General features: G+C 34.5%; 1 protein-coding gene across 1 annotated transcript in view; it reads right to left on the bottom strand.

The window, feature by feature from the left end:
* The window catches only part of LOC134551321 (formin-like), a 130998-nt gene that overhangs the window by 9804 nt on the left and 93566 nt on the right, over positions 1-27628 (bottom strand). The window contains exons 14-16 of the mRNA XM_063398809.1: positions 11595-11646; positions 8322-8471; positions 14-98 (exon numbers count right to left, since the gene is read on the bottom strand). Coding sequence (XP_063254879.1) covers positions 14-98; positions 8322-8471; positions 11595-11646 — 287 coding nt within the window. The remainder of the gene's footprint in view (positions 1-13; positions 99-8321; positions 8472-11594; positions 11647-27628) is intronic.

Raw genomic sequence — 27628 nt, 5'->3', positions numbered from 1 at the left:
ACCCAGATCATACCAGGCTAGCTGTAGGATTGATTTTCTTCGTTTCAACTTTCTTCTCCGCAGTTAACTTGCTCACTGATTGCTGAGCCACTTTAATTCTGAAACATAAAAAGGTGTTATTAGATTTGATGAAATGAAAGGTGTTCTGGCTCTGCTTGGTACATACTTTGTAAGAAGCCTCACCAGTAACTTTTTTTAGGCACATCAGCCCAACAAACTGCCATTTCTATTTAAAGGCACTTAATAAACTACCGAAAGTAGATGAAATTACATGTTCAGATGGAGAAAATCAAAACCAAAAGGACAGCTTGTCTGTATTGCTCCCTGAAAATGTCATCAGGAAAATGATTTCTATGTTCTTGCAGGATCTGGATTTCATGGAGTAGCTTTCCCACCAAAAAAGCTGTGCTACCAAGACAAAAAGATCCTCTTCTACAAAAAAAGAGCTAGCTGGCTTAATCTGTCATGCACACAGAATATGCTATTTTAGCAGGCCATTTGCCAGGCTACACCTTATATCTCCTCTGAAACCCTTGAAATGAAAGCATCTGCCAGTTTTTTGTTAATGTTTTCTGTGTTGCTTTAGAAGGAATTGACTGACCAGCCTCATTGATGCAGCAACAGGAGGTACAACAGGTTCTGGTCTCAGGGTAGCTAAAGCTGTCTTATGTACAGCTACAGACTAGTCAGCCAGAAGTACTGTAGAGATAAGGGGGAAGAAGTACACATCTGATTCCTCTGTTTCTTGCCTTTTGCTCTCCGGGTCTTGCATACAGAACCCCTTTTTTCTGTGGGGACTTAACAAGAACCCAATGAGGATTTTAATCAGGAGGAAAAGGAGAAATAGAGAATTAAAGAAAAAGAGAGTTGACTCTCCTTGTATGGACTGGAAAGTGCATAGGAAATTATGTGCTGAACAGTGATAAAAAGGAAAGATAATTCTTGGCACTCCTAACAGAGAATCTGCCCAGTGCTAAGTGCCTCTATAATACTAATGGTACATACAGCTACTTTATATGCAAAATAAAAAAGGAAGGAGGTTGGGAATGAATTTTTAGAAGCAAGGAGAACTCAGTAAATCAATTTTCAGTAATGTACACCAAGTCAGTCTTTTACTAGAAGCAACACATTTCTTGGCACTCTTGAACTGAAAAATTCTACTTTCTTCTCCTATTTAACTTTTTCCACTGGCAGAAATAATTGCTATGGCCAGTCAAAAAGTATTTAAAATACCATGCCCAGTTCAAACCACTTTCGACACACTCAATTTTTGAGGAATTTTGGAAGAAAAGCAAAAAGGAAAGTGGATTATAGCTGCAATTACTGATGTGTACTTCCTTGCTGTAACACTAGCAGCAAGCTGGATTCTTTTTAAAATACAGAACACATTCATAAATTCATTACTGTCTTTATCAATGTTGGAAACAAAAAAATTTCTTCTCTAAGTATTTTAAAAGCATCTACTGGATAGTTCTTGGTGTTGTCTCACTTTCCAGTGCTTAAGAAGAGGAGGAAAGAGTTACACTACTTTAAACTACACTTATTTTCAACACTGTTTAGCTATAGTGTTGATTCAAGCTGTAACTACACCCTCAAATACACAGCACAAAATTATTATTCTGTACCTTTTTAAAATACAGCTGGCGTATTTTTAGAACTTAATTAGTGTTCACTGTTTCTACATGTAAACAACTACATGAGAACACACCATTCCATCTTTTTATTTTTTTTAATCTGCACAGTTTACTTCTTAATGCTGGATGACTGCACCCACTGGATAGCATGCTATTCCTCACAGCTACAATGTTTATGCAAAGATGGATTTCAAGACAGTCTTCAGGCTCAGCAGAATCACACCAAGTGATCAGCTTCTAAACTCTTCCCTATTTTGAACTCTTCCCATTTTCTATTTGATCACATTCTCTTTGGTCCTAGAAATGTTTTCAAATAATTATTAAACGTCTGAAGTCCACATGTTCATCCAAAGGGAAAATTACAGGGATTAGAAACTTTTAGACTTAAAAAGAAAATCATGCCTGTCACTGATACAGGCCAAGCTCTGTGTGTTTTATGGCATATTTTCACTACTAGGAAACATGAATTCTTAAAAATAGAATGAAAGATGGGGACAAACTTTAAGCAGGACCTATTGCATAAGGACAAGGGGCAATGCTTTTAAATTAAAATTTAGATTAGGTATAAGGAAGAAGGTTTTTACAATGAGGGTACTAAAATGGAATCAAGCCCTGACATGGAGGGCCACAATCTACAGCTGACAGTGACAAGGTCAGTTTTGGACAGAGAGCACTGGAGAGGACAAGGAGACCAGAAGGGAGGACACAGTAGCTGAACCACAACACAAGAGACAAGGGTGACTGAGCACTGGAACAGATTGTCCAGAGAGGCTGTGGAGTCCCTCACTGGAGATATTCCAGAACCATGTGGACACAATCCTGTGCCATGTGCTCCAGGATGACCCTGCTTGAGCAGGGAGGCGGGACCAGGTGAGCCACGGTGGTCCCTTCCAGCCTGACTGATGGGCTAACTTAGCAAGCAATCACAGGGCCAAAACATTATGGAATGCAGGTCACTTAAGCCTTCAAATCTGATGAGCTGCAACAGGGATGGATGTGTTCAAAAGAAAAGTTATTCTCCTTCAACTGTGGTCAAAAGACATCAATACACCTTAATAAATAAAGAAGATGTGGCGTCAAACTGAGCAGTACTGCACATTAACACACAGTATGGAAAAATATTGAATTAAACTAGCAAAATAATGTATTTTTAAATAGGAGAACAACTCCAATACTGCATATGTATCTTTACTATAATCAATGGGAACGTAATTGGCTTTTTCCTGCCTCTATGTGGCAGGCGGTGTCTTCCCCTGTAAATTGGATAAAAGCCAAGCCTCTTAAATTAGAAGTTATTAGTGAAAAATAAAGACATTATTTTCATTCAAAATTATTATTTTGTACCTAGGGATGCAAAAACCTAATCTAAACATAACCTGTATTTATTATAAAAAAGTTTCCCTCGTAAGCTCAGGAAAATACGTTTTGCCCTTACAGGAAAGGATATTACCAAGCCAGGGACTAACTAGATAAACTGATTATCATTTTCACATCTGCTTTCCACTCCAGTCAGACAGAAGGCAGCGTGAACCGGCACACTCCACCCTCTGAAGTTCCCCAGTTGGGAAAACCAGGATCCCTTGTAAATGAACCAATTGCTGCTCACGTACTCATGTTCTGGCTCTGTTATTGTGCAACAACAGAGACCAAATTATCTGGTTCTCTCTCAGCTTCTCAATGACCTGGAAAATCCATTCTTTTTGCTTCTACAGCTCCTTTCATGCAGCTGGTGGGTTATGAGGATAGCTGTGGGTTAGGAAACAGCTTGGAATGACAGTTCTGTGCCACCTGAGCTTCCCACGACAAGAACTTGAAACTTCTCCCATAAAACTGTTTTGGCATACGGAAATGTTGTGCAAACAAATTTTCAGATATGGGTGGAAATGTACAAGCGGAGGTAGTTACAGTCAATATCAACTGCTCAATCTAGAGCCAAGCTGCATACCCAGTCCAGATCCTTAACACAGCTGAACAGTGACTTCCCTTAGGACTATGAGAAATTCCCAGAGCTCAAATTCCTTTCATGTGTTAAATGCCTTTCTACTGGCAGTCTTATTTCTGTATGCAGCCCATGAACTAAACCTCAAGTCACAGCTCCATTTCCTGAAAACTGTTAGCCTATGAAATATAACGGGTTAGATTTCAGTATCAATGTTAGAAGACAGATCTTTTTGTATTACCTGGTCTGGCAGATGATTTTACAGAGTACTTGGCTAGGTTTATAATTAGGAACCTTATACCAGACTATGAAGTTTGAATGTTGCCACTTCTATTACTATGTTGTACAATACAATTGCCTATCATGCCTTCAGGCCTAAATCTTCTGGAAAGAACTTGGTCATTACTGATCAAATCTTTAGACTGCATTTAGAATAAATGTTCACAAAGTAAATCAGTAAAATGTATGTTGTCAGTGGATTTTGTCATCAAACCTCAAATTGCCAATATGTTTGACATGTTTCTTTTTTTTTCTAGATGTACTGACAGTGGTTTATCTACAAAGTTATCTACAAAGTAAGTGAGATATTTTCTCTCTGTAGTCACAGGGAATAAAAATTGGATTTTTTTCATTTTAGCAAAGTTGGTGCATAACAATAGAACCAATAGAACAAAGACTACAGAACAAAAATATACTTCAGTTCATCTGAAATAGCCCCTGGCAGGTATTTAGGAGTATATAGAGACAGCCAAAACCTACAGTGATAATCTCCAGAATACTTTTGCAGCTGGGAACTCTCTTCATGTGTAAGTCCTTCGTAGATTTTTCTAATAAAATTTTGTACAGTCACCATTTAGAAGCAATGCAAGCTTTTGCCATCTTTGACATCTTGTGACAGTGTTTCTGTTTTCAAGATGAAATATATAATTCTGTTCATTAAATAATGATTGTGTCTTCTCCAGCTATTGAGACAAATTTTGGTTCTGTTTTTGATTTGTGAATGCTGACCTATTTATTTGAATATTCATGAAAGAGAATTACTTCATCCAGTATGGTAACCATTGTACCAATCTTATCTTTGCAAGAGTCAGCAGTGAATTAAATTAAGATCAACAATTTCTTTCCTATTTTAATTATTTTGTATTTAAAGGGCAACAGGTATAAACACGTTAATATAATCTTTGTCACATTTCTTTTATAAAACGTAATCACAGTTTGTGATGAAACTCACTGCAAAGTATTCTGTATTTATACTTTTTCCTTATTTCAGACTTGTCTAGGACATCCTCTTAAAATATAATTTAACACATCTTGAATGCTTTAATTGATTTATGGATGGGCATTCATATATATGTATAGTGGATTAAGTTGTTATAAATACATATTTGTATTGGTTCTGAATTCACTGAAATGCAAATAAAATTAGTAGTTTAGGAAAAGGAAGTGACAGTGGAAATATCTGCAATCTACCTTGCTCTAAGTGCTTTATTGCCAAAAACTCCAACTTTATAGTCTTCAATTCAGTTATCATCTCAAAATATCATAAACAGAAAAAAGCATAAAAGCAGTTGATGTACCTGAATACATACACATTGTAAATTATAAAGCTGTCAACAACAAAACTGGATTTTGATTCAAAACAGCACCAAAAAAAAAAAGTTTCCAGCATTCGGTGCACTTATATTAAGCTGTTTGTTACAGATGACATGATTGTCAAAGCAAATTTTATTTCATTCTACTTCAATTCTGGTATTGAAGGGAAAGTAAACTATCAGCATATTCCTATCAGGCATGTGGTTTGGAAAATTGTTTTCATTTTATCCCTATAGTCATTTATATATCATATATCATATCATATCATATCATATCTTTCTTATTTATCTGTAACTCTGTCTTGCATTCTTAAATAATGTGGAAATTTTGTCCAGGAAAGAGACAATGATTCAACTGTATTTTGCAGGCAGCTAATTTATTTTCATGGTTAGGTTAAATGCAGGGCAGCCCAGTTGAAGTGTTTCCTTCACTTTAGAAAAAGTCTCATTGAAATCTCATTAGATTTCTGCAGTTGTGTTACATTTGGGAACCAAGTAGCTTTAGATGAAACAGGGGCTCTTTGCAGCTGAGACTGTCATTTAGTTAAAGACAGCACCCTTCTTTCCTGAAATTCAGAGATTTTAAAGTTGTCTGTTACACAATGCAATGTCATTAATTTGGGATATAAAATTTTAATTATGGAATCACAGGTCTTTTGACCTATTTTTGCCACTATTAAGTTTAACCTAATACATTTTTAATTAGTCCTTTGATTAATGATAATTCTGTATATTATAATTAAATTTTAATTTTTATTTTTATTTTGTGTCATATTTCTTGAGAGACATATTACAATCCACTATTAACATTCCTATATAAATGTAAATAATTACCTAATTCCTACACATTTTACATTGGATTTTCTCAGCTCCTGAAATTTGAAAGGTAATCCAATTGGAAACATGTTCATATAATGATATCAATGCCTACGTTCCAGAACCTAAGTTTGCAGTTACTGACTTACATTGATGTTTCTTCCTCTTTAAAACTTCCTTCAAAACCAAATAAGGGTTCACAACAAAAAAGTTCTCTCTCCTTTTTTTTTTAAATTAAATTGCACTCTTTAAAAATGCACAACAAATAGTGCATCCAATTAATTAGCCAGTTAAGGAAGACAGCTGTCCATTCCTGTCATTCTAAGGTTTTTAGTTACCAAGTTGCACAGTGACTCTTCATTTGCTTTCAAACTTTTTTGGATAGCAGTTCATCAACTGTTAGTTTCATACTTTGTTAAACGGGACCCTTAAATGATCAAGACTTTACAAGACATTTCAGGAAAAAGCTTTTCCACCATTCTAATCTATTGATTTCACTATGTTCTTCTTTTCATAGCACAATACAGAAAAATTTATATTGACAAAAACAGCTCTTCTGTCATTCTAATTTACTATTTACACAAGGCTTCTCATTTTAACAGCTCATCATCTTGATGAATCACTCAAATTTTGAATGTAAAGGACAAGGAATGTCCTTTTGAGACTAATGGAATTTTATAAAAATAATTTGAAGTGAGCTGTGAAAAACAGTCTATAGGACCCAGAAAGTGTCAGCACTTAGAAATATTACAGTAACCGCTGCTCTGCATTCTACTGGTATTCCTTTATGTTGAACAGGAATAAAGGCATCTGTCAGAGGAACTGATGAGATATGTGTTCTGTGTTTTTATTTAGATTTGATTGATATGGTTATTAAACCACAAGAAATTCTCACCTCACCTGAGCATGAAAACACAGACTATAGCAGTCTACTTACAAAGATTTCTTGACTATTGTATTAAGATAGTTAAAGCTATGTTCTGTTAAAACATAAGGCATTTCAAATAGATTTATTTGAAGGGATCATTGTGTACCATTAGCCAGGCGCTAATTATGTAAAAAGGAAAAGATGTATGGTCTGCATTTTTTTTTAACTTGAGTAGTTAACTTCTATTCCTCCTCCAAAAGCAGTTGCTTTTGGAATAAAAATAAGTTATGATTCAGCAGAAAATATATCCCTGTGATAATCTGTCATGACCATAGTAATATACTTGGGACTGTTTATTTTATACAGTTTATAACATGTAAACCAAATCTGTGTATTGATTTAGATACGAGGAAATGAAAGATTCTTTATAATTGTTTGCAGTTGTCAGCTTCCAAAATCAATCAATAAATGATACAAAAAGCTACAATTTCCAGGTATTTTAAAACGGTAAGATCTACACAACAATGCTGATAGGTTGATAATTCAGAATTCATAATTTCTACATCTAGTCCTTCAAAAAATCTACTTTATACGAACCTGAAAGCCCCATGGACTTACTGCAAAATGGAAAATGTAAGTGTAAATGAGTGTACTACTTTGGCTTGTTCTTTTAAAGACATTTTAATCTAACTCTCTGTCAATTTGGAATAAGCACCTGGATTTAAATTTCATGCTGAAAGTAATTGCTCCATTCTTTTCCAAAGAAAGTCTATATTAGGTCTTTTCAAATGAATTCTAATATGCTGAGCATGATGAGCTTGCAGTAGAATTGCTTTTTTTTTGTGTAAAAGATTTTAAGTTTCTTTAGCAAAATCAAGAAAATAATTGAAGGTTTTAGGTTTTTGGGTTCTTTTACTCTAACTAATAAAATCAGGAGACTGTTGTGAGATCTAGCGGCAAGTAGTTTGATGTCCTCAGCAGGACACCAAAAGTCAGAAGTAGTGCTGTAAATTCAGTGTGGGGCTTCGACACTATGCTAAGTGTGGCCTGAATCTCTGGGGCTTCCCTTTGATGCAAGTGCAGTATATTAACTGGAAAAGCATTCACTTTTATTTGTCTGTACTGTCTGCGACAGCAATATCGCCTCATTTAGGCTAGTTCAACATGAAAATGCACAGAGAAGCAATCTGTTATAAATTAGCACAGCTCTCCTTTCATTTTACTAGCTAGTAATTGGAAGGGGTTACAAAAGTGTAATTTATCAGATTATATGTGTTTATCTTTTTGTGGGGACAGCATGCCTTTGGTGAATTTTCCTACGCACCCTGAGGGAATAATCTTTCCTTGATGTCCATTAGATCTGAAAGAAAACAATGACGCCTGTGAAATATAGGAGTATAATTTGTTGGGTTTGAGAAGCAGCAGTTTCCCAGACATCTAAAATGGTATTAATGACTTTATTAGAACCTTACCGTTCCTTGGAAATGCTTTTGCTCTCTCGTTTCCAAATGGTCTTGAAGTCACTGCAGAATTCGTACCACACCGTGAAAACGTAGTTTGGTGTGATCTCCTTCTCGCCAGGCTTGGGCTTTATCCCAAAGTACCCCACTGTTTCTTCAAAGCTGCAGGGGAGGAGGAAAGAAAAAAAAAACAGTCAACACGTAAGCCCACTGGGGAAGCAGTTTCTCTGATTCAGTAGTCATGGCTGGTAATCACCATAATTTCTCCTTAGCCTTGGAAATTACAGCAGCAACTCATGCTACGCATAGCTAACCTTCCAACACCCACCTCTTTTCCAGGAGGATAACTTACAGATGAATGAGCCACCATAGAGATCTGTCACGCTGCCAAATCATGGGCATTCAATTATAACGAGAAAAACTTAACTTCTTGCATTACAGGAAATGCTGTAGTATATTTATTTTATTCTGCTCCATGAAGATCTTATTCTCCCATTTATCTTTACTGAAGGACCATGGAAGAGTCACACATCAAGTCAGGAAAAAATCTCTAGGTTTGGTTGAAAATAATCTTCTAGTATTTAGGGAGAATTGGGAGTAGCAACAACCAAGCCACAGACAGTGCCAATAGTAATTTTGCAAAAATTTTACTGAAAATAATCTCCTTCTACATGTGTCAATAAACAATTAATTTTACAGAAATACACTGCCAGTACTTTAACGCTTTTAAAAAGATTTTATAATGTGGCTGTTACTGAATTGCTATACAGCTGGATATTTCCAAAATATTCTTTTATTATGGACAATACTTCTAAGAGCACTTTATCCGATTGTGCAGTTTTAACCTTTATGACATTGCTTTGAATAGATGAAATAGAACAATCCACATGAATAAACACTTATTTATATAAGAGTATGTTCACTTTTGTTAAAGTTGAATCACTTTTCTCTACAAAATAGATGCAACAATCCTGAAACATTTGGTGGTATTTGTTAAAAATAATGCTATAATTTAAAAGCAAAGGTAACATATTTAAAAGTAAGTAGTATTTCTTGGAACAATAATTTTATTTAATCAGAAGAAGGCTGTATTCTTCTTTAGAGTTGTGAACAGGTTTTAAATTTAAACACAGGAGGTGTAAATCTTGAAAATAAAATAAATAATTTTGAAGACCTGTAAAGAGTCTCCAACCATTCAGCTCTTGTTATGTGAGCCACAGATGCAGCTTCAGCAAATTTCTTTTTTTATTTGTATAGTCTACATTGCATATTTTCATATGGAAATACAAAGCTTAGAATCAAGGTTTCTTGACTTAGTTTGAAATTAAAGCTCTTTAGGTAGGCTTGAAGAATACAAAGTATCCTCAAAAACTACAGAAATTATCCCTCCAAAAATCCCTCCAGCTACTTCACAAGAAGCTTGGATTTTAGCCACCTGAGCCTATATGCTCCGGGATTTTCTTTTTGATACTTGAAACACAGAAACCATGCTATAAAATATCCCATACTGTTCAAGGTATGCTATTAAAATAATAGGTTTTTTAATCCTCATATGTGATAACTATAACCTTTCACATTTCTTACTAGGTTTTGCATGAAACACATAACTATATTTCAAGTTAATTGATGTTCCATATTTAAAGAATCAGAATAAAATATGTGTGTATAAGGCCATAACATCCAGAGTTAATGGGTCTTGTAGTGACACTCTGAGGAGAAAAATAAGTAAGTAAATAAATATGATACACCTCAAAATATCTGTGTAAAATGTTTTGGTTTTTAAACTCTAAAAATACTAAAACACCTTAGTCATGATTATATGGTTAAAACCATTTATGTTGACTGGGCAATGTAATTAGCATGACATTCGCTTGGGCCAAATAATCCTCAGCTGTCCATAGTACTTTGACTGGGACAGCTGAACCAAGAAGCAGCGAGAACAGAGACTCCTCTCAGGTTTGCCTCATGTAACAGCAGCCCCAGGAACATTGTGCTCTTCTCTGCCAAACAAAACCCTTCACCATCCCAGCTGGAGCATACAGAGGTGGGATCCTGAAATCCTGCACAATCTCTGTCTTCATCCTGACACTTCTCATCCTCTCCTCCTTTATTCATCAGCCCATCTTCCCGTAGCACCTATTTCTTTTCACCCATCTTAATCTGGCTTCCTGGGCTACTTTCTGTCTTTCAAAAGCAGTAATTAAATATACTGAATATTTATATATTTGAACTTTAATATGTTTACTCTATTTGAATATCTAGCAATTAAAAAACCAAACTCTTTGTTGGACAACTAATTCCCTAAGTCAACTGCAAGCTGGGTGCAGCTCCATACCCTGGAAAGTCTGTTCTGTTCTAGAAAGGCTACAAAGCAGGTGGAATATGAAGGAGCCTTGTGCCAAGGAAGTAACCAAGCAGAGCCAGTCAGACACTTGAAATGAGGAGGTAAAGCCCCAGCTGACATCAGCCAGTTGTTCAGCCAATATTTAGGCATCTTCTGCAAGCAGATGGGAACAGTTCACCCAAGAGTGGAACTGCTTTTGGGAACTGCCCCTTATCTTCCTCTTCCTGACTGCCCAGGAAAACTAACCGAGGTGTCTCAGGTGCAGTGAGTATGGTCTGAGAAAAGTACACTTAGAATCCAAATTACCACAGATCTGAATTACCACAGATCTTCAGTCACCAAGAAGAAAAAATATTCACAGGAAGTCATTTACCCCAGTTTATTTATAGCAGGTCCATAGTTAAGATGGATGCTTCACTCTCACAAAACTATAATTTGGTAAACAAAATCTATTAGTAATATTAACTTACTGAGTATTTTACTATCCATCTATAAATCAATTAATCTCACTTTTCCCATACTTTGATGCCTTTGGCCTAGGTGAGGCACAAATATTCAGGCAACAAAAACATTGCGATTTCAATGGCTTCTTAGACAACTGAGTGCTGTATGCTGAATGCTGAAAATGTTCAGTGATGATGAAATACATTTTTATATCATAAAGTAGTTAATCAGTTATTTATCTATTCTGTAAAACCCCCATTCAGTTCAATGCTGATAATAACTGAAACCTCAAACACAGTACACTGTTTGGATAAAAATGCAAATGAAGTTTTTCCTGGAATATTACACAAGAGTTTTTCAGAGAACATATTACTTCTTTGAAATAAAGATCCTTTTTGCTATTTAATGTAATTCCTAAGTTCAATAATATCTTTGATCAAAATAAACTGTTAAAAAACACTACCTTAAAAAACCTTACCATTAAAAAAAAACCTTACCATTTTTGAGCGTTTTCCAAACTGTTCTCTTCTTTCTTCCGCTCTTCTTTAGCTGTCAATGAAAAACATTTTAAAGGTATAAATTACTGTCTTACTGTTTTAGAGATACCACAGATTAAACAGCTCTTATTTTCAAAGCTGCATAGTTTGTATACTAAGTATAATAAAAGTGGTCAACACTTGCTAATTTTCAATTTTTATTTATTTTTTGTATACAATGAATGTTTCTATTGTAGCAATAAAGTGTATTGGATTTGAAAAGTAATTTAAAATCCATATTACAATATATAGTGTTAGGCATTAACTGAATAAAATGTAAATAATTAAACTTCACTTTCAAACTTTTTAAGAGAAAATAAGTTGTGTTTGTTTCTTTATTGTTGCAGGCCAGAATGTACAAATTTAAACACGTTTCTGCAGCATAAATGATTAGAAGTTCAATTGGAATTGAGCAGGTACCAAACATACCAACAGTTAACACCAACTGTTCCATAGAGCTATCACATTTTGTTCTGGAAGCTGGAAAGTGAAAACACATGTAGCAGGTTTTAAATGTAAGGTATGTACACGATTTTTTTGAAAAATAAGCCAAGAGTTTGAAATATGGTTAGTGAATCTGAGCCCCTCTATTACAGAATGCTCACATGAACTACTTAAAAGGATTTGATTTTCAAAGGATAAGCATTCTCTAGTATTGAAAATGTTTCCTGACCTGGATACTGAAAGCAAAACCACTAGTTTTTGTTGATCAAGTCTTCTTAATACAGAGGAGCAACTTCAGCTCCAGCAGCATATCATACATATAAAATAATACTGTCGTGGATAAGTTATTCCTACTCCACATTAAAATAATCCAATAAGTGGTAATTTTAATATAAACTGAATTCAGACACTTTTTTTATACAAAGAACTTTATCTTTTTGCATCTCAGTCTACAGGAGTGTCTGGCTGAAATAGAGTTCCAAACTTGAGTTCACAGACAAGGCCATTGAGCAACTGGTCCTGAATGACTCCATTTCATTATAAGGCTACTGACAAAGAGGTCTGTGCTAGGATAGTTTAAAATGAAAATAAAAATTGATGGCTTCAGCACATCTGCTGTTAACAAAATGAATTAATTTCAACTCATATGTTTCCCTACATTGGGTAAGTTGGAGATATTTATTCCTATTATTTCAATATGGCCAATAGCCAGAAACAATGCTCAGTGCCCTTTGCAAGGAAAGCAATTAAATTCTATATGATTAGATTCTCCACCTCAAATCTCAGTGGCAAGACAGCTGCAAGTGAAATATATAGGGCAGCTCTGATTTATTGCATTCATCTCAGGGTCCGAAAAATTTGCCTAAAGTTAACACAATATATTTAATTCATTATTTTAATTTTATATAATTAAAAGTAGAAAACATAGGTTGGAATTCTAATGATTCATATTAATATAAAATTAACTACATAAGCTGAACTGTGTACAAAATTGTACAATTCATTATTACACTAATAATTTATTTCTATTTTTGAGGAGATGGAAAATTAAGTAAGGCAAATTTCCCAACACAGCTACATTCCCAGCTACAACAGAAACAATATCTTCAGGTACCCTACACATGAAACACAATAACTAACAAGGACAACATATTTATAAATTTATAGTTAGGTGGCAAGAACTGATTTACTTTTTTAATCTTGCAAGAACAGGATAAGAAAAGAAGTTTTAATATTTTATACAAAGGAAAGAAAAAAGCTGTGACTTTTACGAAGAAACACACACACTTTACATTAATATAGCAGTGTTCATATTTGTGTACCAGTAAAAGGGAAAACAGGAAGGAAGAAAATAGCTGTATTATCTGGCAAACAGTATTTTCTATATTTTTAACTGTAAACATGTCCACCCAGGAACTGTTTAAAAGCATTTATTTGAAATTAAGATGTTGAGAGTTGTTAAGAAAATAAATGGACAACTCCATATAACAAATTCTATAATGTGTAAAACAAGAAACCAGAGCAATTCTCTCATCTTCCATAAAATTGACAACTAGTTTTTAAATCAAAATTTGTAATATCCTGCTCTTTTTCTCCCCCTCCACGATCTGCAATGACTAGCACAATCAAGATTCATGATTCTCTAACAGCTAAAAAAGTGAAGGAGTATTAGAGTGAAATGGTAAAAAAATCCCCTAATTTATTCTTCCTACATATTCTACTTGCTGAGGATGGAAGAATACATGAAACATTATATTGAAAATGAGAAATTACCAGAAAATGTTTATTTTTAACAGGTTTAATTTATACACAGCAGCTTCCAGTTACAACAGAACCAATACCTCTTCATGTACCAGGCTACTATGAAATAGATCTCTAAAGAACAAAGGAAAGCAAATACTGGATACCAGCAAAGACTGAAAACTGGGAAGGTCAGTAACTAACATAGGCAATAAGAGAATGACGATGCTCTAAGAAAAGTGCACAGAAAGACAAAGAAAGACAAAGAAAGAAAAATAGGTAGCCACAACTACACAAAAATTTCTCAGTTAGTTCTGCCCCTCTAGTGAAAATTTTAACACTTACTGAGTCTGACTGGATAAATTTTCTGGTATTTCTCTCTGACCTTAAATACATCAACACATGTAAGAAGGATAATTCACTGAAGTGTATTGATTTAGCTGGACATAGCTTTTCTTCTATTTTTCAGTATTCTACTACTTTAAGAATTCCAAGATCTGATGCATAAAGTTTTTACAAATTTTCTAAGCATTTTGGAGCAGTGACAGTTTTCAAAATTACAAGAAAACAGTAACAAATAGCTGTTAAGATGGAGATATCAGAACTCTTAATTTTATATTGCAAGGCTGCGTTCCTGTGGTTCAAAAACATATGCTTCAAGAAATTTAAGAGACTGCTTTGTAAATTATAGTGTTCTCTCCATAGGAAAAACACCATCCTAAAACAAGGTATCTGATTTTTCTTTTTTCCTCAAGGAAGGAGATATGTCTTTTCTAACTCATATCTTCCAATCAATCACAGTTAAGATTAAGACAGATTCTATGATAAGACATGGACAAGAAAACCAAAACCAAAACTCAACCTTAAAAGCAAACAACAAAACCAACCAACCAACCAACACAAAACCTCTACTGACATTTCTCTTGGAAGTTCATAAAGCCTGGACAGAGGCTGTTAAAACAGTGACAAAAGGTCATTATGACATTTCTAGTCTCACAGGAATCCACCTTCCCCATTAGTCAAAACTAAAACCTCTTAGGTAGGCATGCTGAAATGCAGCCAAAACATGAACCCCATCCTAGAAACATACCAACCCATGATTTCATGGCTGAGGAAGAAAAGTATACCCCCCGAGAGGTTCAGCTGGGTTATCTTTTCCCAGAGTGAGAAAAGTCACATTCTATGACATTATCAGGTTAGGAGAACAAGCGACAATTGACCTTATTTTCTCAGTCTTGGTAAAGCATGAACCACGCTTTGAAAGCATTATCACCATTTGAAAACAGAGATCCAAACCTCTTAGATATTATCACTGCTGATACACTTGGGCATAAGAAGCTGAACCCAGAAGGCTCCCAGGCTAGAAGTGTAGTAGATCTATTTCCACCCTCAAGTACAATTGTCATGCAAGGGAAATTGTTTAACAACCCTGTTTAATCAAGGACTTTGGAGAGTGGAAGAAAAACCTCAAAGGTGTCCTAGGTGGGCAAAAAGACTACAAAGGATCATCAAAAGCTCTACAGTTAAATAGTTGGTCTGTTTCTGAACAAAATTCTTGACATGTTCAAACTACTAGCATACTACGCTATAGTAGTACAACGACCAGCATGATTAGAGAGGGATGAAATAAGCCTTCTTTGGTTTTGATTTCAAGAGATCTGTTAACACTGAAAATTTTTGAATAGACTTAATTTTTAGGAAATCCTTGACTCAAGCCATATTGGCCTAAAAGTCATGGCATGGAAAACAGAATTTTCATAGGGATGAACTTGCTAGCACATAGCATTTCTTTGAGCTACTAAGAACTACCACGAGCAATCTATACCCCTTCCCAAGGATTGCTGAGTGAGAATCATCGTGGGTTACCTGTGGCCAGTAGCCACGCACCCCAAAAGCACTCATTCACTTTTCCCCCTTCCCCCTCAGTCAGATAGAGGAGAGAATCGGAAGAGCAAAAGTGAGAAAAATGTAATGGGTGAAGATAAACACAGCTCAATACGTGAAGAAAAAGGGAAGAAAAAACCCAAGCGATGCAAGGGCAGAGTGATGCCTAGCCATTTTTGGAGCAATACTACCTCTCCCAAAATCCTTTCCTCTCCTTTTTCTTTGCTGCGAGTGGTATTACGTGCACGGAATGCTGAGTTGAGTCAGTGATCCAGGTTGTGACCCCTTCCAGTTCTTGCCCACTGTGACCTTGTCCCTGACTGAAGGGACAGAGTCAGACTAAGTCCTGACAATGTGCAAATGCTGCTCAACAATAGCCAAACCACTCCTGTACTATCAACACTGTTTTAGCTGCAAATCCAAAACACATCCCACACCAGCTGATATGAAAAATATTAACCTAATCCCAGCTGAATCCAGTACAACAGCACACAGTCATACAGAGTAATCATACAGCCATAGAGATGAATCCTAACATTTAGACAAATTGGATAATTTGGCTGTTTATATAGATAAGGACTATAACTATTTTTTTATTATAGTAAAGATGTCCAACAGCTTGATCCAGCATGTTAAACTATCTGTATCAAGCTTTATTGTTTTTGCTGATGATAGCAAAGCCAACAGCATGTAGCTAACAATGCATAAAAGTGTTCTTCAATATCATTAACACCCATTTCATCTTTTTATTCTTAGTGTAATCTCTCTTTCTAGAAAAAGACTGGGCTCTACATAAAAGGCCATGAATAGAATATATTAAAATGTTACAAAATAATTTTTCTTATATAACATGGGAAACTGTATTTTAATACCTGACACTACCAGAATCTGCTTTCTTGAAATGTCAATTTTAAAGGAATGGAAATAAAATTAATAGCATCTTTTAAGCAAATTAAAAAATGCCAAGTGCAAATAAACAAGTATTAACAAAAATCCACATATGAATGCAAAAGAATGTAGAATCAGAAAATGGATCTTCTTAATTTTATTTTTTTCATTATCACACTGGATAGTCTGAGGCTGGAGCTCAGTATGAAAATTGAGTCCTTGAAATTGTTAAAGACCTGGTAAATAATTTTCTAATTTAGAGTCATATGCTGCTAGGATGAAGTTTTTAATTTCATACAGACTGAATCTAATTCTAGAACTGTTTCACTTTTTGAAAATATATTTTATAATAAAGAATTTAGCAGCAGAGGGTATAAAGTCCTCAGAAATTAGGTACTCACAATAAAAATGATTTTTTCAGTTTCAGATAATTATACTTTAAATTCTAATTATTGAGCAAGTTTTCTCAATAATCTTAATTTTTTCACAAATTATGATGTTTCAAAAATTCTGGAGTTGTGTCTCCTGATCTAGGAAGAGATATTCATTCTCAAGCAACATCTGTCTAAAGCTGTACATAAAACAGAATTTTCTCCTACATTATTATCTTGAGTTACTTCTAACATAAACCTGTATTAAAGAATTCTTAGTTGATTTCATATATAAACATAGCAAACAGGAGAGAATACATCCAGTGTAAAATACTGTCTGCTTTTTTTCCTTCTTGTACTGTATTAAATTTCAAATTTATGATTTCAAATTTAAGAATATGAGTGCAAATTATTTCACATGGCTACATTCCACCATTCTCATGCTGGAGCTTTTTTGTCTTATAAAAATATTGTATTTCAGAAATAGAGAAAAAAACTTACATGTTCTACACACAGCTTACTAGCAAACAATTGTCTTATATGCATTACTAGAGAAACTGTCTTTAGCCAGTTACTTACATCTAATTGGTGGGCTTTATGAACTCAGGGAATTCAACAGACAGCCTGGAAATTCTGTGTAAGTATTTGATTGTACGACTAATATAGTTTCCTATTGCAATGCAAAGAATCCCCAAATAAAACTCCCATGCCCATGAAGAGATTTTTCTTCTGTGATGTCAGTTAAACAAGAAGGTCTGGGAGAATGGAATCAATGAAACTTGGGCCTACTGTGGGTCTGTACTTCAGTTAGTTCCCAGATGGATTCATTAATGTTTAATTAAGGGGTGAGTTCATGATACAGCCTTGCTCTCCCTGGAAGGCTAATAGGGTCACTCTTGTCTATTTAGACACTTATTTTTATTGAGATTTTTAAGAGCTTAATATTGCAGGATCTCTAACCTTGTCACATTTGGTCAAAATTGGACAAAGCATTAAAAATTATTGGTAGGGGAATAATCAACAAGCAGTGTGATCACATGAGCCTTGTTTCTTTTATCTCTTCTTAAATTAAAATATATCACATTTTTAACATGGAATTTGGCTATGCCATTTTTTAGACAGTTTAAACACTGGTATAGACATCTTAAATCCTTTCAAAACAATCTTCAGAACACTTGCTGCCATGAGGTCTTAATCACCCCTCCTGAAACAGTTCTCACAAAGTTTATTTTCCTCTGTAGTGGTACAAAAGTTTTTTTTTTTTAACTAAGAAACCCACACCCAATGATGTAAAAATGTCCCTACAGCACAGTCTCTGTGCAGTCTTAGAAAGCTTCTTAAAAAACAAGTTAATATAAATTGGAATATAAATACAATATAATAAATCAGGAATATAAATTGTCAACCTGCATCTTAAGTATGTGTCAAGAAATAATGTTTTCCATACAGAAATTGTTAAATATTAGATTCAGTATTTTTAATGTTACAAAAACATAACAAATTACAGACACTTGCACACGCCGAGACACACAATACCGGCAGAACACACTCAAGCAACACATTCAAAAAAGTGTTTATTATCATAGGTAATAAAAAACCTAGGAAATTATGTTTTCTTTTAAAAGTGATAATGCTGTCTATAAATGTGCCAGAACAAAATGTTGAAGGTCATTTTACCAGAACATTAAAACTAACCAGGAAGAAAAAAAAAGTTATGATGCTTCTATTGTATTTTGTGAAAGATAATTAACTTCCATGCAAAAGAGTAATTTTTTCATTAAAACTAGACTAACACTAGTCTGATTTTCCTGTATTCTTGAGGCATTAACTACAAAACATGAGTTAGCATTACATTTTTCAATTTTATTTATTTAATTAAATTATTTGAAACTCCATTCTGTTAAAATGTAAGCAAGACATTAATCCCACATTCTCCCACCCTTGGTGTTTTCAGATAACAACTATTTTTTAAAGCGTGTTAGTACTTAAACACTAGAGGGATACATATTCCAATTCTACTTTCTACTAAACTCCCATAATGTTGTGTTTTAATTCCAAGATTAATCTCTGACTAAACGTATCTAAATGGTTTACGGAACTGAAAAATTTGTTCTAATCCTTTCAAACACAGCAAGGTTAAATCCAATCTGTTCTGTGTCTGGGAAAACTAACTATCCAGATTGTCTGTAATGACAATCTCTTTTTGTAAGCAGAAGTAAAAAGTTTGAAGATTGGCCCATTCTTATACTAAGGAAATATGTTTAAATAGTTGCATGATTATTGAAAGCCAGTAAAGAGCAGGTCATCTTAAAAAAAGAAGAGTAATATTGAAGAAAAAAATTATTTGATGTGAACCAACTGCTAATCTGTTGGGCAAAGAATGAATAATTATACAAATATAATTCAACTAATTTCAGAAAGGCTTTGTGAAATTTCAGCGGCCTGAAAAGTTTGAGGAGGGCAAATCCACAGCAGTGCCTCCTCCTGTGGAATGATAACAATGATTTATGAAGCTCAAGTTATTTCTGCTGATTGAGCTCAGTCGAGATTGGTTTCACATGATCAGCTAAAGTGCAGAAATCCGTGATGTGCAGTGGCCCCACATGTTTGAACACACTAGGACATGCTCTTCTAGGTGATCCAAACCTTGGGGGTGGGGGGTTAAAAGCTGCTGCTTTGTTTTCCCTACATTTTCCCCTCATTAGGATACACTCCTCCTGCAGTTAGCCACTTCTGGTGGTCGGGAGCAAAGTCTCATTGTAAATGCACAGCAGGATAGTGGCAAAGCTGAGATTAATTCTCCATAGATTTATATAGACCTTTCTCACTGCTGATTGCTTGTACTGTTTCAAAGGTGCGTATGTTGACTTTTTTATTGCTGGTTGCTGACTTTATTCCAGCATATGGTGGTTGGCGCCATGACACAAAGTGAACATTTTATACTAGAATTAAAGTGGATATTTGACAGTTTCTGTCAGAAAGTTCAGAGCAAAGAATTTGTGAGACAAGATTTATTGCATATTTTATATGGGACACATCTGTTTCTTTGCTATGTTTCTCTTTAAACAGAAAAATAGCAATGAAGTTTCTTTAAGAAACAAAGGCTGTCAATAAAAAGCATGAACAGAAAAACTACATTATTCAGAATGAATTTAATCATTCTGGCCTTCTAAAAATGTGTTGCTTGGAAGTATGACAATCACTTTTCCCTTTTTGGTCAGCCATACAGACACTACAGATTTTCAAATACACAGCTACTCATATTTAAGGGTAAATACAATAAAAATGAGGATCAAATTAAATCTAAGTATTGATATTGGATACTCAAGTTTAAAAGCAAGGTGAAATATTAAGGTAGATTTTCCCTATCTTTTAGCATCTGCAACTGCATTTTAATGACGTGAAATGTGTAAAATAAACATCCCTTTTTCTGAAAATATCTTATGAAACTATAGATCAATTACACGAAGATATACAGCAAAATTCCCCACATTTATCTATTAATAGCACTAAATCTGATATAGTTTGGCCTCTGAAGTTCAATTTAGTCTTCTTAATACTTGAATCAAAACTGAATTTGAATCTAGTAGGATCTTGTTTAAGAAAAAAAAAATGCATTAATTAAACAAGGAAGTAAAAATCTTTCAATAAAATTCTAGATTTTTAGCCAGCAGTAGTACTGTTTATAAAGATTCATATTTAGTGTAAAACCCTAAGGTTCCTGAGATTCAGCTTGAGAAACATGAAGTTTAAAGAGGTAGAATTAAACAAGAACCAAAAAAGGAGAAAATATATTGCTCAAAGATCACTTATGCTTTTATGAAAAGGCATGGGTGTCTTATTACTTCTAATTAAAGAAAACAACAACCGAAAAATCCCTTCTGTTGAACTACATAAATTCTAAATAAATAGTATGGCAAACAGTTCAAAATACTTATAGGCTCAATACTTTCTCAAACAAAAATATTGGAAAGTCTTCTACAAAATAACACATATTTGTCAAATTATTTCATACTTCTAATGAATTAATTATTGTTTTTCACTCAAAGATTTTCTAGAACTACAATTTATGTAGGAGAATTTATATAGCTACTAATTTGAAAAGCCTGTAATTTGAAATAAAATGTAAAAAAGAGGCAAACTTGGATCTGAAGTATTTCTCCTTCTTACCACAAATAAAATACAGGATACTAACATTAAAAAGTATTTTGTTAGGATGCTTTTTAATGATGTTTCTACAAGAAACACCAAACTGCATTCAAATACAAGGCACTGATATTTTTCTGAGCTTATCTTCTTTGTGACAAACACATAGAAGAATATATTTGAAAATAGGATCTCTCAATTTCTAAATAAAAACCTGCAAACCTACTATTCTCCTTATGGGGAGATCCTGAGAAAGGTAAAGCATATGTGATACATTAGTCAGGTCATTTAAGTCATCCCTTGAAAGTACTCAGACACAACCACTAGGAGAAAAATGAAAGTGCCTACCAAAAATAATTAAAATAATAATAATAATATATAAAATCCCATGTTAGCCTAATTGAAGACTGGGAAAATAACAAGACAGCAAGAGTTATTACTGCATCTACCTGATCTATTTTGGTGTTTCACAGCTTGCTTATTTTAGGTTGAACTCTGTGCTGGGACCATCTGGAATTTTTTCCCTGCAGTGTATGGAAACATTTTTAAATCTTTATGTTTATCCTCATATGAAAGGAAAGAAGAGGATATCAGTATTAGGTAACAAGACCAGGGAATGTGAGTGCACCAGCTCAGCACATCACTGCAGACTTCCTGCTTGCTGCATCTCTAGGCCTTTATCATTACCCTCGTGTCTATAAGATACCTCCTATCTCTTGGAAATGACTTTAACCCAATAGTAATAGCACATCTGTGCAAACGACAATCCCAACCTTCCCACTGGTAGAAGAGTTAAATATAATTGTAGTCAAAGTTTTGTTTGACTGTTGTACTCTTCTGATTTGATATTGACTATTGAACCACAAAGAAACTCTTTCTGAGAAAGATAATTAACACAAATAATTTGCTTCTGAATTAATTATGTTGTAATAAAACAGTCATAATGAGCTTGATTCCTCTTAGTTTTTTTTCTCTATTAGAACAAGAAAGGGCAACTTACTTTAAAGGGCAACTTACTTAAAAAAAATCAGAAATATAAATTTATTGGCAATATTTTTTAAATTTGGAAAGAAATTTTAAATCCTGAGAAAATTTACTTCATTCATGACAAAACTAAACCAAGTATCAAATCACATTACAATGACAAATGACTGGAATTTAAAAGGAAGGACAGTCAAAGTTCCTCTACCATTATTTCAAATAGACGTCATAGAATTAGTTCTCCTAATTAAACCTCAGGATTCTCTGTGTTAGGAACTGCCCAATTATATGTAAGGAAAGAATTCCTGATGCATAAAGCTTAATAATCTTTAACATGTGCCCTATCCAATTCTACGTCAAGTCAATTGTGGGTCTAGCCCTCTGTGTAAAATTGAAGAAAACACACTCTAAACATTTACTGATAAACTGTACTGATAACTCCATAGATAATCAAACCAAACACATTTTTTGGAGCAATTTTTCCTTTTAGCATTATACTCTTAAATGTTTGAAGACTTCTGCTTGGCCAGAGACGATACTCTGTGTCTAGTCAGGTATCCCTGCCTGTCCCAGGGCACCAGGAACCTCTGTAATACCACATTCCTTCCAGAGATGACAACATTTTATGGAAGGAACTTTCAGACTATAAAACATTCCCGAGACGAAAGACTTCTTACACATGCTTTGTACAAACAGTTATATCCTGAAGTCAGTTCAGAAGCTGAAGTCGTTAAAAAATCTTTTTTGACGCTTTCAAAATGGTTAACTTGGGACAACATTTAGATAGCTGAAAAATTCTGATCCTAAAAAGTTTGATTTGATTTACATGCCATGAAAGAAGTACTGTTCCAATAAATTGCATACATACATCTCTTAAGAGAAATAAAGCTTCTGATTTCTCCAACTCATTCGAGGTGTTCAAAAGCATGGCAAAGGCTCTTCACAGGACAAATGGAAATTTTATATATCTTGCCCTACCATCTGAAGTATTTAGGCACAAAAATATCAGAGAAGTTGCAGGAAAGGTTGAATGATGACCTGAAATCAGACTCTTCTTTTACATTTTGGAGAAGTGTGTCTTTAGTCAGTGCTGTAATCTCACAACACTGTATTATCAATACGGTTTTACTCTGTCGTTCCCCAATTTTGAGAACTTAGTAGCAACCTGGTGCTTTGTCCTATACCTAGATTGAAATTTCTGATAACTGTCCTATGAACATTGTGATTATTATTTTTCTTCTAAAAACCATGGTCTATCCTATTCAACAAGACTTCAGGTTTTGCTTGTTCTTATCTCTTAAAAAGGAAATCAGAGTTGATGCTGTAAAAGAATCTAATCCAGAGAGCTTCAATTTCTTGATGAAATTTTCAGCATCTATTATTTTTGAACATATTTCAATCATGCTCAAAAACCTTAAAACACAATATTCATGTGCTTGCAGAGGTCCAAAAACCAACTGAGAAAAAGTATTAACATACCCAAATTACTGAAGTCTACAGAGAAATTCCACATAATTGCATATCAGATTAAGCATGCTATTGTCATAATCAGTTTGCATTATATGATGCACTGAAGGGTATTTCCAGACTTAATGGTGTGAAATTACAGAGCACAGGGGACAAACACAACGTGAGAGTGACCAGTGTGAGGTTAGGGACTGGGGTCTCTTGAGACCAAATGTGTTTGGGCTTTCATTATTTATAATCTCTTCTATCCAATCCTTTCCAATTCTTGACTCTGCTCTTTCCTTCCATATATGTAAACAACTGCTCACAGGTTATATAATCTAAAGTAATGAATCAGTGAGCATCTTCATTTCATGCAACGGAGCTTTGACACAGATTTAAATTCTATTAGTTCACTGACTTTGAATATCAGAACATGAAGACACAAAAATCGGATAAATAGGAGATCATGCAGAAAATTCCTAAGAGTATAACGTGAAAAATGCAGCTGGACTAGAAAAAAAACCTAATAGGATCCCTGTGAAAACTGAACAAATATAACCTACAGTTCTCTTTACGTGTTATGATAAAGAAAATGGAAGAAATCCAAAGGAATTTAACAGGAAAGTGAGATTACAATGAGAATTGAAAGAGGATGTTGAACTCCAGATAGCTATTAGTTGTTATAGTAAAGGCATCAGTAATTTTAGGAATATATTTTATAACTATCATACACATAATAATTTTGCATTAAATCAAGGGTATTAACAATACCATTCATTATGTCACTTAGCTGCTATTAATAGGAACTCCTCCTCTATCATGACATGCCAGTGACTTTGTAACAGCCATGGTAATTCAGCATACCACAGTCAAACTGAAAGGAAGTTGGAAGGAACTGTTTTCTATAGGAGATTCCCTCCTTGTTTTCTAAGAGGAGATGACATTGCATCTTCAATTACCAGTTTTTCTAAATTACATTCATAATACATATTATAATAGAATGTAACATTCCAATTTCTATAGTAAGTCATGATAAAGTGAAAGTGGTTATAGTAATTCGATATATATCTGTTTCAAAGATAATAAATTGAAAGTTTCCTGAAACGTCATAGCTGTAATTAACATCAATTTTCGGGACTTTGATGTTGATAATTCTTCTGGTAGTGTGGAAGAAAATACTTGTTTCAGAGCAAATTCTTGCTCTTTGAATCAGTTCATTGTCAATACTGCATTACTTAGGAGGCATATGGATGCAATCACATTCCAGGACAAATTATTTGGTGTCTTATGGACTGAGGCTATTGTCTAACTATACAATCTCAGAGTACCACAGCAATAAGGTTCTGTGCTTTGCAGACTCGTGCCAATTTATGTAAATCACTCTTTCATCTGTTTAAATATGACGATCTTTTGAGTGATGAAAACAGTTATGTCTGTCACAAAGTTTGAAAGATTAAAGTAATTCTGCTCCTGGCATATAAAACAGCGTTCCAGATCTAAACACAAACTTTGCCTGGTCTGTAATGTCATTGCTGGGAAGCATAAAAAGTTTTAAGCAAACATTATCACTGCAAGGAAGTATGACATATTTTTCATGTTTGACACTGGACATAAATATCCTCCCACACTGTTTAATGTGAGAACTGCATATGTGTGGCAGAGATAATAAAACATCTCAGTGAAAACAAATGAAATGAAAAAGAAGTTATGATACGTAGAACAGAAATAAAGCTTTGAAGTTAGAAGCCTTCATATTTGCACATTTTATTCATGAGAGGAAGAATCAGTATTTGATATGCAGAGTGGATAGTCACACAATCTGGAATAGTTGCATGCTTTGTAGGAATGGTTATCTGTTCAGAGATATATTTTTTAGCTGACAGAAGCAGCTTCATAATTGCTGGTAAGAAAAAATCTGGTCAATTGTAAGATCCTTGTGAGTGCTATTGTTCTTCTGCTGTTGTTTACAGACGGTATTTTAACAGACAGCTGTTACTGAAATTTAACAGTGTTCTTAAAAATTATTCTTGATTTTCTTACTTCACATGTTCAGCATTAAAACGTTCAAGAGCTTTACAAATAAAATGCAACACAAGTACCATAATCTGATATGTATTTTAAAGCAGAGGAGTACAACACAAGTGGGAAGACAAGTACGTAACTCAATTTCATTTACAATTGTAGAGTATTTCTCTTTCTTTCTGTTAATGTTCTTTTTGGGGAGAAAAGCTGTAATTTTATTGCAGAGAAGCAAAAATTTTAAGTTCCCACAGGTTTCTGGTATTTGAGGATGTCATTACAGACAAGCTCTACCAGGTTACCTTTGAGTAACAAAATATAATCTCTGTATCTGTCTTAAAAACAATATAATATTGTCACACTATGAAAAGAAATTGCCAACACAAGTATCTTCCTAGTCTTTGACTGTATTCAGATGTATAAAGGTATATCCTGTTGATAGTAAGAGAGAAAAAAAGTATTATTGAAGTATCTTGAAGTATCTTGAAAAAATGGTGCCTTGGAGTGTTCTTGACTTCTGATTCACTACTACTAAATGACATTAACATCTTGCTTTATACTTCATAGATGGCTTTGAGACAAAAGCAACAACTTTGAGTGGAAATACTTTTTTCCCTAAACTATGCTATCATGCTCCTATACTCAAAACAGTTATGTGGCTATAAACTAATGAAAGGTTGCTTTTCTGGGGTTAATACAATAGGTGCTACTAGGTGAGAAGCATAAATCACCACATATGAGCACTTATAGCACAAGAACAACATCTTGGAGAGAATATTTACATACTGAGGAACAAGTAGGAAATGATGAACAAGAAATTCAAAGTTGGCCAGCTGCTAGCTTTTATCATAGATTCACAGAATGGTTTGGGTTGGATGGGACCCTAAAGATTATCTAGTTCCAACCCTGCTGCCATGAGCTGGTTGGAACAAGTAAACCAAGTGGTTCAGAGCCCCATTCAACCTGGCCTTGAACACTTCCAGCAGTAGGGCAAAGCAGTTTCTCTGGGCAAATTTTCCTGTGCTTCACCAACCTTACTGTAAAGAATTTCTTATTATCTAATCTCAACCTACACTTTCTCAGTTTAAAGTCATTCCTCCTTGTCCTATAACTACATATCTTCATGAAAGATCCCTCTCCAGATTTAGTAGCCAGCTTTAGATCCTGGAAGACTGCTATAAGGTCTCCCCAGAGCTTTCTCTTCTTCAGACTGAAGAGCCCCAACTCTCAGCTCCAGCCTTCATGGCCTTCCTAATAGAATTTTTTTCTTATTTTCTTTCCCAATGGACTACCTCGACAATCCTCTGTGGTGCCCTTCAACAGGCAGATGAGGAAATGCGGATCAAAACTCTTGTTCTGTACCAGAAATCCATTTGAAAGTGCATTGGACTGGATGAGTGCCCAGGTAGCTACTGCAGCCTGGCTAAAATTATTATGAAGAAATCACTCAGCAGTTTAAAGTGGATTTTCAGACTGTTCTCACATGGCTGCTAAGCTTTCTGAAAAATCCACTAGCTCCTGACATAATGCTGAGGTGACTAGTTTGGTCTATTATTCCATTTTTCTATTGCATAGTCCTATAGATAGCACAGTGTTGACCTTTTGTGTAGTATACAACACAGCAGTTGTAGGAAAGCAATTAATCTAACCAATGTTTCCCAAATGTTAGGCTAGAATTCTAAACATAGGACAATTTCTTTTCTTTGGCATTAATCTCAAATGATTACTGTATTTGACAAATCCCTCCCTCTCCATCTTGCCTGTTACCTTGGTCACTCCAGTGTATCACGTACCTTTCCCTAATAGCTTTGCTTTCCACTATTAATGAATTTCAAAAACTGTTTGTCTTGACATCAGACTACTTGCTTCCCAGACTCAGTTCTAAATTAAATTAATTCCTGTAATAGCAGAGACTTCATCACCAAGATGCTTTATTCTTAGAGAAATGAAGAGAAGCAGTTATGCTAATTCTATGCTAACTGCTATGAAGCATAAAGACTTCTTCATTTTCACATTCCAATTCATAAGGGAGAAACCCAAGCCCAGATTAAAGTTTTTACATGCTTTCTGACC

Source organism: Prinia subflava, chromosome 5 (assembly GCF_021018805.1).
Source record: "Prinia subflava isolate CZ2003 ecotype Zambia chromosome 5, Cam_Psub_1.2, whole genome shotgun sequence".
NCBI classification, from domain to species: Eukaryota; Metazoa; Chordata; class Aves; order Passeriformes; family Cisticolidae; genus Prinia; species Prinia subflava.
The sequence above is the reverse complement of the archived record's forward strand: the minus strand, read 5'-3'. Positions and strand labels throughout refer to the sequence as shown.